Source organism: Protobothrops mucrosquamatus, unplaced genomic scaffold (assembly GCF_001527695.2).
Source record: "Protobothrops mucrosquamatus isolate PMUCROS unplaced genomic scaffold, P.Mucros_1.0 scaffold4691, whole genome shotgun sequence".
Taxonomy (NCBI): domain Eukaryota; kingdom Metazoa; phylum Chordata; class Lepidosauria; order Squamata; family Viperidae; genus Protobothrops; species Protobothrops mucrosquamatus.
Window position 1 is genome coordinate 27,115 of NW_015390586.1, and position 20,849 is coordinate 47,963.

The window sequence follows — 20,849 nt, forward strand, 5'->3', positions numbered from 1 at the left end:
TTTTTAAAATAGGTATCATCTGAAATAAAAAAAGAAACTTAGGCAAAATGTTCATTTTAATGGCCGCTATACGACCCAGCAAAGAAAGTCGTAGTTTTTTCCACATTATTAAATCCTTTTGTACCATTTTCCACAATCTTTCATAATTATTCTGGTACAATTTCGCATTGGAGGATGACAAAAAAATTCCCAGATATTTTACTTTATTAACCACTTCAAATCCTGAGATTTGCATAAGTTGATCTTATGGCACTATTCCAATTCTATTCTATTCCATTCCTATATTCTATTTTATTCTATTCTATGAATTGTGTTTTTGTTTTTGTTTTTTTTAATATTTGGAAAGTGTTTGTATGACAGTACGGCCTTCTCTTTTTTCCTCTTTCCCCTAGGACGCACTTTCCCGACACATCCCTACTTCTCAGCCCAGCTTGGAGCTGGACAGCTCTCTCTCTACAATATCTTGAAGGCGTATTCCCTCCTGGATCAGGAAGTAGGCTATTGTCAAGGCCTCAGTTTTGTGGCAGGGGTGTTGTTGCTGCACATGAGCGAAGAAGAAGCCTTCAAGATGCTGAAGTTCCTGATGTTTGATATGGGCCTTAGGAAGCAATATCGACCCGACATGACGATTCTACAGGTCAGAAGATTCATTAGGTTTATTTAGTTTTGTGTTAATAGGTGAACTCTGTATTCCATATCTACGGGAACATGAATAGAATAGAATAGAATAGAATAGAATAGAATAGAATAGAATAGAATAGAATAGAATAGAATAGAATAGAATAGATATTGGAATATAGAATGGAATAGAATAGAATAGAATAGAATAGAATAGAATAGAATAGAATAGAATAGAATAGATATTGGAATATAGAATAGAATAGAATAGAATAGAATAGAATAGAATAGAATAGAATAGAATAGAATAGAATAGAATAGAATAATAGAATAGAATAGATATTGGAATATAGAATGGAATAAGAATAGAATAGAATAGAATAGAATAGAATAGAATAGAATAGAATAGAATAGAATAGAATAGAATAGATATTGGAATATAGAATGGAATGGAATATGGAATATGGAATGGAATAAATAGAATAGGATAGGATAGGATAGGATAGGATAGGATAGGAATAGGATAAAATAGATATTGGAATATGGAATGGAAGAATAGAATAGAATAGAATAAATACAGCTGCTTTAAGAAGATAAAATTAATATAAGACCGGGTCTTATATTATATTAATTTTTGCTCCAAAAGACGCATTAGGGCTTATTTTCCAGTTAGGTCTTATATTTAGGGAAATACGGTACTAAATGTGTCTGTCTGGCTGACAATCTTAACCAGAGCTTATTTTTGGGGTGGGGGCTTATATTATGAACCTCCTGAAAAATCATGCTAGGGCTTATTTTCTGGTTGAGTCTTATTTTGGGGGAAATGCAGTTGTAGCAGTTGTCCCCATCTCTCTTCCAAAGCAACTTTTCAACTTTGGACCCAAATCGCTGCACATCCCGACTGCGCAAACACCGCCCTCAATCCACCACTGACAATTACAGTGTGAATTGTCCTAACTCTCTTTCTTCTGTATATTTTCTTCTCTTTTTAAAAAAAAAATTGCTTCACAGATCCAGATGTATCAGCTTTCTCGACTGCTTCATGATTACCACAAAGATCTCTACAACCACTTTGAAGCCAATGAGATCAGCCCCAGCCTCTACGCTGCCCCTTGGTTTCTGACCGTGTTCGCTTCCCAGTTCCCCCTGGGATTTGTCGCCCGGGTGTTTGGTAAGTCATACGAATGCCTAAGGATGTTTGAAGCTTGAATATTTTGGCCACCTAATGAGAAGAGGGGCGGCTTGTTGGGAACGTCCCTGATGTTGGAAAAAAAAATGAAGGCAAAAGGAGAAAGGGCTGAGAGAGAACAAGAAAATCCTGCTGGTGATGTTGGTTGTTGTTGTTAGTTGCGAAGTCGTGTCCGACCCATCGCGACCCCATGGACAACGTTCCTCCAGGCCTTCCTGTCCTCTACCATCCTCTGGAGTCCATTGAAACTCACGCCTCCTGCTTCAGTGACTCCATCCAGCTACCTCATTCTCTGTCGTCCCCTTCTTCTCTTGCCCTCCGTCTTTCCCAGCATTAGGCCCTTCTCCAGTGAGTCCTTCCTTCTCATTAGGTGGCCAAAGTACTTGAGTTTCAACTTCAGGATCTGGCCTTCTAAAGAGCAGTCAGGGTTGATCTCCTCTAGGACTGACCAATTGGATCGCCTTGCAGTCCAGGGGACTCGCAGGAGTCTTCTCCAGCACCAGGGTTCAAAGGCCGCCATTCTTTGGCGCTCAGCCTTTCTTATGGTCCAACTTTCACAGCCATACATTGCAACTGGGAAAACCATGGCCTTGACTATGCGTGCTTTTGTTGGCAGGGTGATGTCTCTGCTTTTTCGTATGCTGTCTAAATTTGCCATAGCTTTCCTCCCCAGGAGCAAGCATCTTCTAATTTCTTGGCTGCAGTCCCCATCTGCGGTGATGTTATACGGGCGTAAACTTATTGAGACCTGATATTCCACCAGTTAACAAACATAGTGATTTAGATCAGGGGTCCCCAACCCCCGGGCCGTAGACCGGTACCGGGTCGCGGCATACCAGCAACCGGTCCGCACAAACAAGCAAAGCCCCATTCGCGGGATGCAGGCAGCACACAAAACCACGCCCCCTCGGGTCCGCGGAAAAAACTCTCTCCACGGAACCGGTCCATGCTGCCCAAAAGCTTGGGGACCTCTGCCTTAGGCCAACAATTTTTGAATCACCAAACCTCAAAACGGGCTAACTTACAGAATGCATCCAAACTCTTGAGACCCACAACTCCTATGGGATTTAAATTTGGCAAAGCTGGGGCCACTTCAGCGCCGCTGCGTCGCAGTCACAGTGTGCCACCACACGACGCTCCCGCGATTGTTAAATTTCCAACGCTACCTAGCAGCTTCCTACAAGGGAAGTCATTGGAGAAGCCTGTTGGAAATGGAAAGTTTTTCCTGCTCCCCTGCTTTGGGGCTTACCTGTGGTCGTTCTGTTGTCTCTGTTTTGGTAAAGAAATATCTCTGGAACCAGGACCCGACAGGTTCCCAGTTGTCCACAACAGCGAACGTGATTTCTTATTTACTCGTCTTTGCAGTCCATTTGCTTGTCTTGGCAGTGGAAGCTTGAAAGAAGGATTGCAAAGAGGAGAGGAAGAGGTCTGTACTACAAAGAGGTTCCTAGTCTTCAATATAAATTTCACCGAGACTCGGAGAACCCTTCGGTATTCGAAAACTAAGACGTCGTACTTTTGGACCAAACGATCGTTGACTTCATTAAAAGTATCCTCCCCAATCTAGGCTTGGTACAGATGGAAAAAACCATTAACCAGGTAAGACGTGGAGCATCGCCAGGGAAAGTAGAAGCTGCAACATTGAGAACAACTTCCCGGTGTAATTGATACCAGCCGAACTGCAGCTTATTTGGGCCGTTCAGATGTTGGAATTTCCTTATGCAGAATTAACGCATTTCCAAACAATAGCCAGATCTGTTTTGAGATGTCTTATGTAATGGGGGAGGCTATATCCCCGACGGCTTCTTCCTGTTTTACTTGGCACGGAGTTAAGCTTTGGATGCTTGGGCAAGATTCCCTCCCTTCTTCAGAAATTAGTCTGAATACCCTAAAAAAACCACAACGCAGTATTTTGTGCGCGTTAAAAAAAAAAGAAGAAGCAAATTTAACACAGAACGGCCTAGTCTTCTTTAATGCAAGATCGTTGCGGAAGAGTAAAAACTACAAGGTGTATCGCAGGATATACAGTAGTGGCCAAAATTGTGGAAAGCTTTTGGGAAAAGTGTACATTTGAGGTTTGATGGCTAATAACACCACTTTTTTGGGGGGGGAGTAGTACCATAAAATTATATATCAATGGAAGGATCATTTAATCAAGAATGTCATGCAACAAAGTTTGTTCAATGATCTGTACTGTATTCCATGAAAAGTTATAGCCAAATAACCAGAAAAAGGAAGCCCAACTTGCTTAGGTGGATCTCAGGTAGCTTTCCTGCATCTGATTGTAGCCAATGAGCAGGAGTGTTTAGAGAGCCAATCGGGTGTCATCTTGTTTTGGCCATGAGCCAACCAGATCACAGTAGGATTCGGTTCTTGATGCCATGTATTGAAGCTGAGAGGAGGACATTTGTCAGTGTGTTATGTGATGGCTGTCAAGTTGGTTGGGGTTTTTTTTGTGTTCTTTCATTGAGTGAGCTTGTAAAACGTCATAAAATTAAAGTCATGGTGCAAAGAGTTGACCGGTTGCCTAGAAAGCGATATAAAATAGTATTATTAAGTGAACAAGGCTACAGTTATAAAGAAATCGGAAGAAAACTTGGTGGAAACTTAACCAAAGGTGTCATTTCTACTGTACACTTTTCCCAAAAGGTTTCCACAGTTTTGGTCACTACTGTATCAAAGAGTAAAAGTCAATCCTCTTAACTTTTTCTTGTTGTTTTTTTTTAAAAAAATGAATTTAAATCAGTGTGTCAGCAGTGCAGCTACAGGATAAATCTTCTTTCCGATTTGCAGTGCTTTGGATTTGAAGGCACGCTGCTGCTTTAGAACAGTTGGGCACAAAGAGTCTTCAACTCTTTAAAGCAGTCACATCTTTTCCTATTCTCCCTTAGGACCTTATCTCATTTTCTGTCCATTATCTTCCATTCAATAACAGCCCTAATTAAAACGAACCTGGTGAGTTAGATCAGTGGTTCTTAACCTTTTTAAACAAATCGCCCCCTTGAGCCAATGAGGAAGTTGTCATCGCCCCCCTCCCCCAACATAACCTCTCAATCACAACATAGGAAATAATTCTTCAATTTATGCAAACACTTGTTTTGTTTTCTTTAAAATTGTCATCAGAACATATTGAGGCAAATAATTTATTTCCAGTCTTTTTCCCATATCTCAGCTGTGTGAAAAATGTTGGTGCCACCCGTCGCTTTATTCCCAAACTTCGTGATACGCGTATTTCATTATTATCTTATTTATTCAAGACACTTAAATGTAACGACCACTGAAAACAAAATTCAATTGCAAGCAAGTCAAATGCCCGAAAAGAAAAACAGTAACATTTAATGATTGAATTACAAGTGAAATTTAAGACGCAAAAAGAAATATAAAAAGGGTAGAGGCTGCTGCGCAACGCGCATGAAGATAAGCGATGCGTATTCGCATATGTACGGCGTTCTGTATTGAAGCTAGCTGGAGGAACATTTGAAAACACAATTCAATCCACTAATAGCGAGCGATCTGATGTTTTTGTACAACAGATATGCAGCGATTCACTGTATGAAAAAGTCTCAAAAGTGTCCCCAAAACTTCTCGCTCCATCGCCCCCATATCGCCCGCTTTTTGTTCCTTCGCCCCCACGTCGCCCCTTTTTGTTCCATCGCCCCCCTGAAAAACAAAATATCGCCCAGGTTAAGAGCCACTGAGTTAGCTAACACGAATAATGGAAGTTCAGCTCTGCAGTTCACTAAGTCATCGCTCCGCGAGATGGATTATTGGAAATAAATGGGTCTTTTTTCAGGATTAGAATTAACATCGCTTGCTAGGAGCTAAGAGCTCTTTATCATGCAGACCGAACGCTTATTTCTTTTTTTTTCTTTGATACTTTAAAAATCTAAATGTTGGCTTGCTTTTTTATGAGACACATCCATGTGGTTTTTCTGTTTATATTTTTCCCTTCCCGTGGCAGGTATTTGAGATGGATATCTCCAAACAGCTGCAAGCTTATGAAGTGGAATACCATGTGCTTCAGGACGAATTAACAGATTCTTCTCTCAATGACAACCAAAGGATGGATAAACTGGAGAAAGCCAACAGTGGTTTACGGAAGCAAAACTTTGATCTTCTTGAGGAGCTGCAGGTATGGACTGCACTTTATGCATGACGTGTTAAACGAGACATTGAGCGAGTAAAGAGATACTCGTGTTTATTTCTGCCGGATGCAATCAACAATGAATACCTTTCCCTTGGTCAAAAATTAATTTGAACAAATCTTATGGGGTAGCCATAAGATTTCACACAGAAAAAATTCAAAATGACATCCCTGATTTAAGATCTAAAGGGTTTTACACACCTGGAGCCACCAGTGTATAAACAGGGGAAAAAAAAACACTCCCTTCTAACACTGATGATGTCACTTAGTTGGGTAATGAGATGTCTGCAAGAAAACAAGCAAGCTGAGAGAGCACCAAGAATACTATTAAGATCCCGTTGTCCATTAGTCTTGTTTTTATGATTATTGTCAAATTTATTGCCACCCATCTCGCAGTTCAAGACGATCATTTTAGATTTTTTTTTGCAGTTTTTAATATTTGTTGATGATAACAATTGTACAGTCTCATGTTTATGAGATGGCCAGCTGTTATAAATTACATTGATAAATAAATCATCTTAATGATTTGAAATCCCCAAATTTCAACCCAATTACTTATATCCTGTAGACCAGCGGTTCCCGACCTTTTCTATACCCTGCACCCTCAAAATGCTTCTGATATATTCTCGCACCCCTTACAAAAGTTCAAAATAATGGCAATGAATTATGCATTTGTTGTTAGTTGCAAAGTTGTATCCGACCCATCGCGACCCCATGGACAACGTTCCTCCAGGTCTTCCTGTCCTCTACCATCTTCTGGAGTCCATTTAAGCTCACGCCTCCTGCTTCAGTGACTCCATCCAGCCACCTCATTCTCTGTCGTCCCCTTCTTCTCTTGCTCTCCATTTTTCCCAGCATCAGGCTCTTCTCCAGTGAGTCCTTCCTTCTCATTAGGTGGCCAAAGTACTTGAGTTTCAACTTCAGGATCTGGCCTTCTAAAGAGCAGTCGGGGTTGACCTCCTCTAGGACTGACCGGTTGGATGACCTTGCAGTCCAGGGGACTCACAGGAGTCTTCTCCAGCACCATAGTTCAAAGGCCTCCATTCTTTGGCGCTCAGCCTTTCTTATGGTCCAACTTTCACAGCCATACATTGCAACTGGGAGAACCATGGCCTCGACTATATGTACTTTTGTTGGCAGGGTGATATCTCTGCTTTTTAGTATGCTGTCTAGATTGGCCATAGCTTTCCTCCCCAGGAGCAAGCGTCTTTTAATTTCTTGGCTGCAATTCCCATCTGCGGTGATCTTGGAGCCCAGGAAGATAAAATCTGTCACTACCTCCATTTCTTCCCCATCTATTTGCCAGGAATTGAGAGGGCCGGATGCCACGATCTTGGTTTTCTTAATGTTGAGTTTCTAATTTTGAAAACCCAAGTTTTCGCACCCCTTGGAATATTGTCTCATACCCCCACGGGGTGCGAGCACCCCTGGCTGGGAACCCCTGCTGTAGACTTTATAACAATGTACCGCAACAGGAACCCATTCACTTGTTCTGGAACAAGGTAGAAATCCCAAATCCAAATGGAATTTAGGTACGCCCATTAGAAAGGCCCTCTAAAATTGTATTTTTAATAACTCTGCATGTAAGTGCCAGCCCTGAATCAGGTGTGGTTTCATGTGATGTGGGTGGAAATCTGTTTAGCCGTCAACCCCAACATCTGTGGTCCTTGTGGTGCAGGTAGTCCCGACTGTCGATTTTTGAACTGCTCCCCTGGGGCACCCAATGACGACACCTATAAAAGAAGGCAATAGGAGTTATAGGAACAAAGGACGAATAAGAAAGTTCCACCGATTGCCCTTCTAGGTTTTGGATCTTCACTACCACCTCCGAGACGAAGTGTTGCTTCCGTTTAACTTCCTCTGGCAGGACCATCTGGAACGGGAGAAGAAAGCATTGTTAGAAACTCTACAGGAATTCCACACCCAGCCAGCAAACCCCAGTGGAAAAACTCTTCCCTCCGAGCAAGAACGTAGAGACGCTGTTAACTGAGCATTTTAAGGCTCCACATAGGCGGAGAAAAAAAGGGAGAGCTATTTTCCTAAGCAACTCTTAGAACTTTTCATAGTGTCCTTTTCCTTCGTCTTCCTTTTCAAATCACGTCGCACAAAGGAGAAATGTGTTACAGTGCTTGGGTGGAAGAATCTTGCCTGTCTACGTCCCACATTTGTTCCAATAGTACACAAGCAGAACGGCCTTTAAGCTTTACTATAATATGACACATTTCCACCTGGTTGTAAACGTCTGGGCTCGTTTACCCTACACAGTACTGCTTTTCGTTCTACGAGTTTCCATCAAATTTACGCCGGAAGCATTTGGGGAAATTTCCAGGCTAAACCTTACAGTCTGCACACTTCTCAAGGAATTTCAATTTTAGGAGCATGCTGGAGTGATTTCTTTCCCATTTAAGGGGTTAATGTGTGTTCATTTATGGTGCAATTATTTCCTCCAAAGCAGACAATGTGTTCTACTTACTCGCCTTGTGTTTTTAAAACACAGTGCCCGCGGGGACACTGACATCATGAATTGCAAGAAGCCAAAATGTCATCCCATAATTTTGGGGAACTATTCTTTCTGGTTGCCAATGGGATAAATATGGATTTTGGTTCCTTTTAATCTACAGTTGTAGCATAGCTGAATGCTTTAATATCTTTCCCTTCTGTCTTTATCGGTAGAATCTGAAGCTGTCATATCGTTATCGTTGATTATGCCTTGAAATGTTACTTTATTTATTTTTCAACCATTGTGCTATAAGCCTTTGTTTTCTGAACGCAAAGCTAGTCTTTCCCCATTTTAATTCCAGGAGCTCAGTCAGATATCAAGCAGCTTCAAACATCACCTTTAAAAATTCCGTAGCCACTTATTTAAATGAAAGAACTAAGATACCCTTTATACACGTTGCACTTAGGAGCAATTTACGGTCTTAAAACGGTTTTATTTAAAAAAAAATAGTTGTATTACTTTTCATTAGGCGTGCAGGCATTGTGGTGCATTGAAAATATATATATGTATTTTCTGTCTGTTGAATATTGGGATAGTTAAAAGACTTCAGGTATTCTGCAAATAGTCCAGGATTCATCACTGCGCAGTCAAAATTTTAATCAGAAAGATTGGCTAAGATCACCTTTGTCTGTTTTCAAACTGGTTTGCGGGTTGGTGATTTTAAAAGTTTTAAATTAGTCACGGACGGATGACGAGACTCATTGAGTGGGTTTTCCACTGATGGAAATAGATCTGTAGGTGTATCTGCACTACAAATGTAACTTGATTTAATCACTATTTCATCCTGGGGGGGGGGAGAAAGAGTTCCATTTTTAGGAGAGCATGATGGTCTCTGAAAGATAATTTTAAATATCCTTGTCAAATTAAATTCATTTGACCCTCGAAAGAAAAGCAGAACAAAGTAGCAGCCCCCCCCCTACCTGGTGTAGTGTGGTTATTTCTTCAATGAGAGTTGACTGCATTAAATAACCAATGTTCTTTGTTTCTAAAAGTTAACACTGGCTCCTTGGAAAATAACGGTTGCCAAGTCCCCACAGGGTTTTGCATTGATAAATATTTGGTCATGACAATCTACTGACTTTGCTGCTGTTTGGTTTGGTGTTAAGCATCATCTCCCCCATGTTTGTATGTCTGTTTTTCCATAATTATTTCATACTGTCAACATCAGACATTTACTACCATATCTATATACTGTTTGTGTGCCCAACTACATTGGATTTGGACTGACATTTGCCCATCTATAAGTTTTTTTAAAACACTTTAAAAAAAGCAATAAACGCCAAATTCATGTGAGATGCTCCAAAAATCCAGAAAAATCACTTCTCTTCTCTTCCTCTTCCTCTTTTCTCTTCTGGGCTTCTTAAACATAAATTTAGCACTCTACAGGTTTCTGGACTATGGGTTGGTATACACACACACACACACACACACATACAGACACATATATAGATATATACATATAATATACATTTTTACATATATATATATATATATATATATGTGTGTGTGTGTGTGTGTGTGTATGTATATATGTATATATTTATATATGTACACACACACACACACACACACACACACACGGCCAAGAGGTTAATACAGCTGCCTAACGTGCAAACGCCGGGGTTTGAATCTCAGAAGGGCATGGCTAGCTGATGAGAGCTAAATAGCTCAAAATAGCTATACTAGTCTCCCTTTAATTCTTTGTCAGCAAAATCTAAATATACACACATATATATTCCCCAAAAAATGTTTGTGGCTTACAAACAATTTTTGTGGCTGACAATTTTTTTGTGGCTGACACACACATATATATATACACACACATATATAATATACATATATATATATATATATATATACACACATACATATATATATATATACACACACATATACACACACACTTATACACACACACACACATATACATATAATATACATTTTACACACATATATATACATACATACACATACACACATGGCCAAGAGGTTAATACAACTGCCTAGCATACAAGCGCCCGGGTTCGAATCTCAGAAGGGCATGGCTAGCTGATGAGAGCTAAATAGCTCAAAATACCTATACTAGTCTCCCTTTAATTCTTTGCCAGCAAAATCTAAATATACACACATATATATTCAAAAAAAACATTTTTGTGGCTGACAAAGAGTTACACACATATATATACACACACACATATTATATATATATATATACTAGCTGTACCCAGCCACGCGTTGCTGTGGCTCAGTCTGGTTAAATGGAAAAGAAAGAAAAGAGAAAGCACACGTTTATGTCACAGGTGTGACGTCTATATAATAGTAGGTATATAAAAAACACGCGCGTTTTCGAATGCAACGTTGTGTCAAAATTTCAAAGCAATCGGTGAAGAACTTTCGGAGATTTAAGATTTTGAACAAACGAACATTTACATTTTTATTTATATATATACACACACACATACATATGCATATATACATACACACACACACACATATGCAATGCTTTCTTCTGCCCACTCCCAAAATTAAGTGTTTTTGGGTTTAATCCTCTCCAAGAAACTGAACAGCTAGAAAATATTCTCCAGCTTGCAGACACAGCCTACCTGGCTTGTGCCAGTTCCCCAGATTTATTCACAACAGCTTTTGTCAGATGATTGAGTGGGTCTGATTCCTCCCACCTGCAGAGTCTCACATCCCTTTGAGCACACAACCTCCTGTTTGAATGTCATGCCTTATTTCCCCCGAGGGATGTTATCATCGCTGGCACTCCGGAAGCTTGTCTAAGTGGGGAAATCGCCCAGGCTTCCTCGCAGGTGCGTGATTGCCGAGAAGAGATTGTCATCTTGGGCTTTCAGAGAAAGGCAATTTAATTGCTGCCGGTGTGCAGTCTCGTTTTTTTTCTTGTGGGTTTTTTTGTTTTGTTTTACAGCTGAAGAATTTTCGCACAAAATGCAAGACCCCGTTGCGCGGTTTTGCCTCTTTCATCTGCTTTGCAGTCCAACTTTCTATTCCGGAGAGAGTTCTTTAAAAAATCGAACTGATTGAGGTTGAAAACCCTCTGCCAGTGTCTGTTAATGATTTGTTACGAGTTTTTTTCTTTTTTTAAATTAAATTAAAGAAGACAGGCCGTCTAGATCTGCCTTGCAAAAATGCGGACAGTCAGCAGACGGCAACCAGCAATTTTCTGTTATCTCTTCAACCATTTAGTTCTCATCCAGAGGTTTGCAATCCAGACCTGTTGGATTATTTAGAATAGAATAGAATAGAATAGAATAGAGTAGAGTAGAGTAGAGTAGAGTTGGATTATTTAGAATAGAATAGAGTAGAGTAGAGTAGAGTAGAGTAGAGTAGAGTAGAATAGAATAAGAGTAGAGTAGGGTAGGGTAGAATAGAGTAGAGTAGAGTAGAGTAGAGTAGAGTAGAGTAGAATAGAATAAGAGTAGAGTAGGGTAGAATAGAATAGAATTAGAATTAGAATTAGAATAGAATAGAATAGAATAGAATAGAATAGAATAGAATAGAATAGAATAGAATAAGAGTAGAGTAGGGTAGGGTAGGGTAGAGTAGAATAGAATAGAATAGAATAGAATAGAATAGAATAGAATAGAATAGAGCTGGAAGGGACCTTGGAGGTCATCTAGTCCAGCCCCCTGCTCGAGCAGGAGAACCTATACCATTTCAGACAGGTGAATGTCCAGTCTCTTCTTAAAAATCTCCAGCGATGGAGCGCCCAAGATTTTCAGGGGTTACTTTTTTAATAGAAAAAAAAATAATAACCGCTTGGAGATTTGAGGCAGATCTACCACGATCTTCCACTAGATCCGGTAGAATGTAATCACTGAAGCTGAGTAGCGGCTGAGGTTTGTTACTTAGGCAGGGAACGCAACACAAGCACAGGATGTAGAATAATAGGGTTGGAAGGGACCTTGGGGGGTCTTCTAGTCCAACCCCCTGCGTGAGCAGGAAACCCTATACTAATCCAGACAAATGGTTGTCAAATAGTCAAATAGTCAAGCTATTCTCCAAAGCGCCTGAAGGCAGGACAAGAAGCAACGGATGGAAACTCATCAAGGAGAGAAGCAACCTAGAACTAAGGAGGAATTTCCTGACAGAACAATTAACCAGTGGAACAACCTGCCTCCAGAAGTTGTGAATGCTCCAACACTGGAAGTTTTTAAGAAGAGACTGGACAGCCATTTGTCCGAAATGGTATAGGGTTTCCTGCTTGAGCAGGGGGTTGGACTAGATGACCTCCAATGTCCCAACTTTATTATTATTATTATTATTAATTATTATTATTATTATTAATTATTATTATTATTATTATTATTATTATTATTATTATTATTATTATCTCTTCTTGAAAGATAGCCTCGAAAGATCATTAAAAACGGGGGACCTGTTTCTAAACAAAATCTTAAAAAGTCTAAAACCCAAAGTGTCTCAATCACTATTTTCATCAAAATCGGAAGGCTTCTTTGTTTTTTGCTGGAAATGATAGAAGGCGCTGGAATTCTGCACCTAGGAAATGAGAATTCTGATCAAATGAGAATTCTGATCAAATGATCATTCTGATCAAATGATCTCAGAAACGGAAAAATTATAGAGTTTCCTTTATTGTGCATGCAACGTATTTTGCCGCGAAAGGCGTCAAGTCCAGGACTAAAAGAAAACTCCGACAGGAACAAAGTTATCTTAACTTTTCCTTGGTAACCGGTTTTTACCATCATGAGGACTAGAAACGGAACTTTTTTTTTTAATGTGAAAGATGACATTCTCGGGCGACTTAATTTTTCCTGCGTCTAACACACAACATCACTGATGTTGTGCAGCCCTCAGTACTGCGGGGCATTTAAACCCGTCTCTCGTGCCCTCGTTTTTTTGAGAACTGTGCGTACTTCCGTTGATTTTTGATTGCGGGAAGATGCAATTTTATCTCTCCACCAGAGGGAATTCTAGCAGCATCCTTACGACTAGGGGGCGATGTTGTTCTACTCAAGTTACTCCGGATACCAGTTGTGCTTTTTCCAGAATTCCCTCTTTGGAAAGTTGTAGCAGCCTCTTGCAAACCACAAGACGAGGAAGTTGGACAAGGTGGGAGAAGAAGCTAGGAAAACCAAGCCATACAATTCTGAGCACAAAGGACTGCACTGCCTCTCTCCGCATTGTGAATCGACGCAAGTGTTATAGCGAGGAGATCGTTTCTGACCGAAGGTTTTATAATCCTTTTGGGGGTACCTTGGTGCTCTATAAACCTGGTTGTTTTCTTGCAGACATTGAATTACCCAGGTAGGTAACACGATCAGCGCTGGAAGGGAGGGGGGTTGGTGCAGTCTCTAGGGCAGCCTCTAGTGCTGATGATGTTACCTAGTTGGGTCATGAAACGTCTGCAAGAAAGCCACCACGCTCAGAGAGCACCAAGGACCTCACAGTCATTGTCCTGCTCATCTTTGTCCTTCTCCTCTTCCTCCTCCTCCTCCTCCTCCTCCCTCCCTCCCTCCCTCTCTCCCTAGCTACCGAGCTACCTCCCTCCCTTCTACTTGATTGGGATAATGAAACATCCTCCTCTGTATTCAATAAATAAATAAAGGAGAGAGAGAGAGAGAGAAGGAGAGAGAGGAAGAGAGAAGGAGAGAGAGAAAGAGAGAGGAGAAGGAGAGGAGAGAAAGAGATGGAGAGAGAAAAGAGAGAGAGAGAGAAGGAGAGAGAGAGAATTTCAATGGAAAATTTGGAAGAAGATGGAATAACCTTAACCTGTAAAATAAATTTAATATTTCTTGGGTTCAATTGCCAAGATTAGCATGATATAAGTTAGGCCAGTAGAAGTAATGCACATTATTTATTAGCATTCTATGATTTCTGGTTAAGAGAGAGATTGAGAGAAAGAGAGGAGATTGAGAGATTGAGAGAGAGAGAGAGAGAGAGAGAGAGGAGATTGAGAGAGAGAGAGATTGAGAGAGAAGAGATTGAGAGACAGAGAAAGAGGAGATTGAGAGAGAGAGAGAGAGGAGATTGAGAGAAAGAAGAGATTGAGAGAGAAGAGATTGAGAGACAGAGAAAGAGAGAGGAGAGAGAGAGAGATTGAGAGAAGAGATTGAGAGACAGAGAGAGGAGATTGAGAGAGACAGAGAGAGAGAGAGAGATTGAGAGAAGAGATTGAGAGACAGAAAGAGAGAAGAGATGGAGAGAGAGAGAGAGAGAGATGGAGAGAGAGAGATGGAGAGATAGATTCATTTAGTGACCGAAGTTACAACCATTTTTCACGCGTACGACCATTGCAGCATCCCCATGGTCACACGATCACAATTCAACTGTATTTATGACGGTCGCAGTGTCCTGGGGTCATGTGCTCACTTTTGGTGACTGTCAGTGGAACAAAGTCAATGGGGAAGCCCGATTTACTTAACAGAACAGCTGCAGCAATCCACTTAAACAACCGGTGGCCAGAAAAGTTGCAAAATGGGGGCAAAATGCCCACGTCTCGCTTAGCAACAGAACGTTTGGGCGCCATCGTGGTCGTTAAGTGGAGGACTACCTGCAACGGCTCCAGCCTCGTCGCGAATTCTCCGTCGTGTGTCATAATCCCGCAGTTTATAGCCTTTGGCCTGCATCGGGATGTCGAAAGCAGCTTCTTGGAAAAAATTGTGCAACCTTTCCTGGGATTCTCAAGCCAGTGTGTAAATAAGCACCCTCAAATTCCCTTTTTGGGGAGAATTTGGGGGAATGTCCATCCTCGCCAGGCTACAACAGCACGGCTGCCGGGAGCTGAAACCTTAACTTTCTCCATCCTTTGTTGGCTGCAGGCAAAGTGTAAGACTTCAGTGGATTTTTAGGGGTTTCTTTTGAAGGCACCCGCCGCAAACACTACTTGCGTAAGACCAGACTGAGTTTTGAGAAACTGCTGAACTTACCAATCTATCTTTCTGTCAAAATTCATCTCCTCCCCAGCCAACAGCAGCCAGGTGGATTTTTCCCACAGGCTGGGCGATGTTTGTGAGGAGGGCAGGGAAGCAAATCCAGGGAAAACCTCATCAATCTCTGTCATTAACATGCTCTAATACGTTAGTTAGGAGGGCAGGAAAAAACACCCGTAACCCGTAACCGGCCTGCCTTTCCACTGAAGACCTGTAGACTGCACAAACCAGAAAGAGGGCTGAGAAAATATCTACAGGCCCCTCACATCCTAGACATTGTTGTTCTTAGTTGCGAAGTCGTATCTGACTCATCGTGACCCCGTGGACAACGTTCCTCCAGGCCTTCCTGTCCTCTGCCATCTTCTGGAGTCCATTGAAGCTCACGCCTCCTGCTTCAGTGACTCCATCCAGCCACCTCATTCTCTGTCGTCCCCTTCTTCTCTTGCCCTCCATCTTTCCCAGCATCAGGCTCTTCTCCAGCGAGTCCTTCCTTCTCATTAGGTGGCCAAAGTACTTGAGTTTCCACGTCAGGATCTGGCCTTCTAAAGAGCAGTCGGGGTTGATCTCCTCTAGGACTGACCGGTTGGATCGCCTTGCAGTCCAGGGGACCCACAGGAGTCTTCTCTAGCACCAGAGTTCAAAGACCTCCATTCTTTGGCGCTCAGCCTTTCTTATGGTCCAACTTTCACAGCCATACATTGCAACTGGGAAAACCATGGCCTTGACTATACGGACTTTTGTTGGCAGGGTGATGTCTCTGCTTTTTAGTATGCTGTCTAGAGTTGCCATAGCTTTCCTCCCCAGCAGCAAGTTTCTTTTAATTTCTTGGCTGCAGTCCCCATCTGCGGTGATCTTGGAGCCCAGGAAGATAAAATCTGTCACTACCTCCATTTCTTCCCCATCTATTTGCCAGGAATTGAGAGGGCCGGATGCCATGATCTTGGTTTTCTTAATGTTGAGTTTCAAGCCAACGCTACCACCAAAAGGTCAGGCGAGGCAGGTGGCGGAGGGTGGAGTTGCCTTCCCCCTGCCTGCCAGACGCCCGCCGAAGCCGCGCAGGGCAGAGGAAGCACTTGCCACCCGGCCTGCGGGGCGCGTGGGAGAACTCCAGCGGAAGGGAGTCGGAGTTCCTCCTTCCGTTATGTATTCGAGATGGACAGTGATTCATATTGATATGTTACTTATATATAAGGGTGTAGGTCCATGGTGGCGAACCTATGGCACGGTTGCCAGAGGCGGCACTCAGAGCCCTCTCTGTGGGCACGTGTGCCGTCGCCCCAGTCCTAGGCCTTCAGCTGGGTTTTATAAAACCTTTTCGCTTTAGGCCTCCGCCGCTGTGTGCAAAAAAAAAAAAAAAAGGTTCAATCAATCCATCAATTTCAACTTCTCGCAGGGAAAAAAAGATCTCGCAAAGTTGGAATTGATTGATTGAACTTTTTAGTCCCACCCAGTCTGCCGTTATCACCGCAGCCATGCCCACCCAATGGGCCACGCCTATCCAATTGACCACACTCGCCCAATGGGCCATGCCCACCCGGCACCCAACGATGCATAAGTGGGTTTTGGGTTGCAGTTTGGGCACTCGGTCTCTAAAAGGTTCGCCATCATTGGTGTAGGTCTACACCGGGGTAGGCAACCTTGGCTCTTTTATGACTCGTGGACTTCAACTCCCAGAATTCCTGAGCCAGCCACGCTGGGGGGAAAGGGAGAGGTTTCCAAGCTGAGCCATGCTGGCTCAGGAATTCTGGGAGTTGAAGTCCATGAGTCCTAAAAGAGCCAAGGCTCCCTACCCCTGGTCTATACATATGTTGTATATAGGTATGTTTAAATGTGTACACTTTGTGTGCAACATACTATATGTTGTATATAGTATGTTTAAATGTGTACACTTTATGTATGTGTACACTTTGAGAGCAAGCAACTACATTTCATTTTTAATGTGTGCCGTTGTGCCCACAGTAAAAAAAATGACAATAAAGGTTATCTATCTATTTTTAAAAAAATAAAACGCAAACTTCAGGATTCAGGTGAGCCTGAAGGCACAGATAAACCTCCAAGAGGCCTCAATGGCTCTCAGAAAGAGCGCTAACGACCAGAGGACTGCAAGGAATATAAATCCTTCCATCCTCCAGCCTTCAATCAGAACTGAAGAAGCTTCTCAGATGAGAAGCGAAATGTCTTCTAGAAAAACAAGGAAATCCAGTTGCCTTTGGGTCAACCGTGACCTGGATGACTGAGAATCTCCACAGATATCTGAAACCAATATAGCTCCTCGGGTTTTTTTTTTTAATTTGCTTTCCTATGAACTGGCAAACCGGGCAGTCTTTTCACAGAGATCAAAGCGGCTGGCAAGGGGTGGTTTGGTCTCCCAAAATCGTGATCGGGCCAAAAATGAACATCTACCCCAAATGAGGAAGTGAATTCTTCTCCTTGGCAAGCATAGATTTGGAGAAAACGAGCCACGCCAGCTGGGTTTGTTTTTTCCCCCGCCGGTCACTTTCTCTTCCTGTTAAAAGGAAGACAATGTGCGGTGTCCGTTTTTATGAAACAAACAAGCAAGGAAGGCAGAAAAATCAGATGGACGAGCGNAGGCAGTGGTGAGATTCAAATATGTGAACAACCGGTTCTCTGTGTGGATGCCGCTTCCGGAAGTCCATTCTGGGCCTGGGCAACAAAAAATTAGCTACCGGTTCTGCCGAAGTGGTGCGAACTGGCTGAATCCCACCACTTGAAGGAGGGAGGGAGGGAGGGAGGGAGAGAGGGAGGAAGGAAGGAAGGAAGGAAGGAAGGAAGGAAGGAAGGAAGGAAGGGAGAAATAATCTCTGTATGAGCAGAACAGATGGGTTCCACAACTACGTCCAGCTTGCTTAAGTAATGTACCCGAAGGCAGGACAAGAAGCAATGGATGGAAACTAATCAAGGAAAGATCCAATCTAGAAATAAGGAGAAATTTCGTTAACAGTGAGAACAATTAAGCCGTGGAACGGCTCGCCTTCAGAAATTGTTGGGTGTTCCAAGACTGGCTTTTCGAACCAGAAACTGGACAGTCTGGGATAGCATAGGGTCTCCTGTTTTGAGTAGGGGGTTGGACTAGACGATCTCCAAGGTCCCTTCCAACTCCGTTATTCTCTTAAGTCGGGGATCAGAACCGGAAAGGAAATTTAAAAAGTTAGGCGATTGACCTAGAAGCGTTCAGGGTTAGGGTTTCTGAACCATTCAGCCAGTGTTCATATAACCACTAAAGCAGCGGTTCTCAACCTATGGGTCGCGACCCCATTTGGGGTCGATCGACCATTTCACGGGGGTCACCAAGCAAGGCTGTCCGCCATTTTTTTTGTCCGCCATTTTTTTCCCCTTTTCCGGTGGGTGCGTTACCTCCCTTGGGCTGGGCCAGCTGGTGGTCGGCCTGCTCCGTCTCTGCCGCTTGCCAGCTACGCCTCGGCCGGCGCAGGGGGCGGAACCACGCATGCGCGGCACTCCCGGGCAGGGAAAGTCCTCGACCGGTTGGGTAGTCCTTGACTTACGACCGGTTTAGTCCTCGACTTACGACCGGTTTAGTCCTCGACTTACGACCGGTTGGGGGTCGCAGCATTAAAAAGGTTGAGAACCACTGCACTAAAGGATCTTTTTCATTGCCATCGATAATCAGGGCAAGAGAGGAGGGTGTGGTGGTTGTTTTTTTTTAAAGAACGGAACATGATCCTTGAGATGGTGCTTCCTTTCCTGGAAATTCAGCCTAAAAAAAACAACCCATTCCTAGCCTTGGTAGACGTGGGAGGGAAATGTGCATTGGAACGGAGAAACGAGAAGTTTGAGTATCTTTACCACCAATGGGAACTGAAAGCGGCAATTTATTCTTGTGTACATAAAAAAAAACCCAAAAAACAGAAAAGAGATCCGTCTCAGCAAATTGTGAAAAGAGTGAGAAATACAGACCTGTAGTTGTTCAATTGCTAACCCCGAAGCTTGAAAATGGAAGTTGTGGCTGTGGCCCCCCTTGGCTAGAAACTTAAGTCTTTCCTTCTTCTTCCAATTGCCTTCCAGTGACAACTCCGTAAACATTGTGAGGTCCTTGGTGCTTCCTGAATCATTTCCTTGAAAAAAAAAATAAATCTCATTAGTGTTAGTGGGTGTGGGGTTTTCTGTGCCCTATAAACGTTGGTGGGGGTTTGGGTTTTTTTCCCCTTGATTGATGTATAGTTTTCTTTTCTTTTTTTTTGGAAACACATTTTATTGGTTTTTTAATTCTTACGACAAAGTGCTCAGGACACACCGTGGCGTTAGGGTAGTCAAACATTCAAAAATAAAACCATGTATAAATAACTCAACTCAGTACATTCAATGTCCCCTCTCTATTTCCCTCAAATAGCATGATACGTTTAAAATATTCCATTTCTAATTTAAATTTCTATACATGCCAAGCCTGTGTTAAGACTTTATGAATTTACAGTTACCATAATCAAATTTAACTTTAAATCAACAAATTGTCAGTTCAGGTATCCCTTCCAGCTATATTCTAATTCTTAATCTCTCACCTCCCTCATTTTATCACAAGTCTCATTTATTTCTTCTTGCAGTACACAATATGTATCGTAATTAAAATAAAATATTAATCTACCCTATGCATATATAATCCATCCATCCATCAATCAATCTCTTTTGAGATAACAAAATAATGTTGAGCCTTAAGTCATTTCAGCTCATTAAACAGAATTCAAATTTCCTCCAATTGATTATCATGTCTTATCACAGCTAAGTTATCATACAAAAAAGTTATCTTACTAATTTAAAACACTCAATTAATTATTGAAACAATCCAAGTCTAAAAGGCCACCATTTTTTCCATTCCAATACATAATAATTTCATCAAAACAGACCTATTACCCCAAAAAATACATTCTTAATCTATTTAAAATATCTGATGTATAGTTTTCTGACAGGAGTATGTCTGGGGTTAATCCTTGTTTATCTGGGTTTACAGTAGTGGCCAAAATTGTGGAAACCTTTTGGGAAAAATGTATTTTTGAGGTTGGATGGCTAATAACACCACTTTTTTTTGGGGGGGGGGGAATAGTACCATAAAACTATATATCAATGGAAAGATAATTTAATCAAGAATGTAATGCAACAACGTTTGTCCAATTATCTGTACTGTATTCTATGAAAAGTTATAGCCAAATAACCAGAAAAAGGAAGCACAACTTGCTTAGGTTGATCTCGGGTAGCTTTCCTTCATCCGATTGTAGCCAATGAGTGCGAGTGTTTAGAGAGCCAATCGGGTGTCATCTTGTTTTGGCCATGAGCCAATCAGATCACAGTAGGATTCGGTTCTTGATGTCCTGTATTGAAGCTGAGAGGAGGACATTGTTCTATCCCAGCCTATTGCCGTCCTTGTTAGAGGCACAAGGACCAAACCCCTGCTGATACAATAGGCTGGAAACTTTAAAACAAAACAAAATCCCTTTTATTTGGGTGACAATCCTG

General features: G+C 42.0%; 1 protein-coding gene across 1 annotated transcript in view; it reads left to right on the forward strand.

Annotated features, from left to right (window-relative positions):
• Window positions 1-6,086, forward strand: part of TBC1D1 (TBC1 domain family member 1) — a gene marked incomplete at its 5' end in the record, with an annotated part of 32,690 nt that extends 26,604 nt beyond the window's left edge. Inside the window, 4 exon segments of the mRNA XM_029286716.1 lie at window positions 393-637; window positions 1,630-1,789; window positions 3,315-3,406; window positions 5,769-6,086. Of these exon segments, the coding sequence (XP_029142549.1) occupies window positions 393-637; window positions 1,630-1,789; window positions 3,315-3,406; window positions 5,769-5,963 (692 nt within the window).
• Window positions 6,087-20,849: the final 14,763 nt, after the last annotated feature.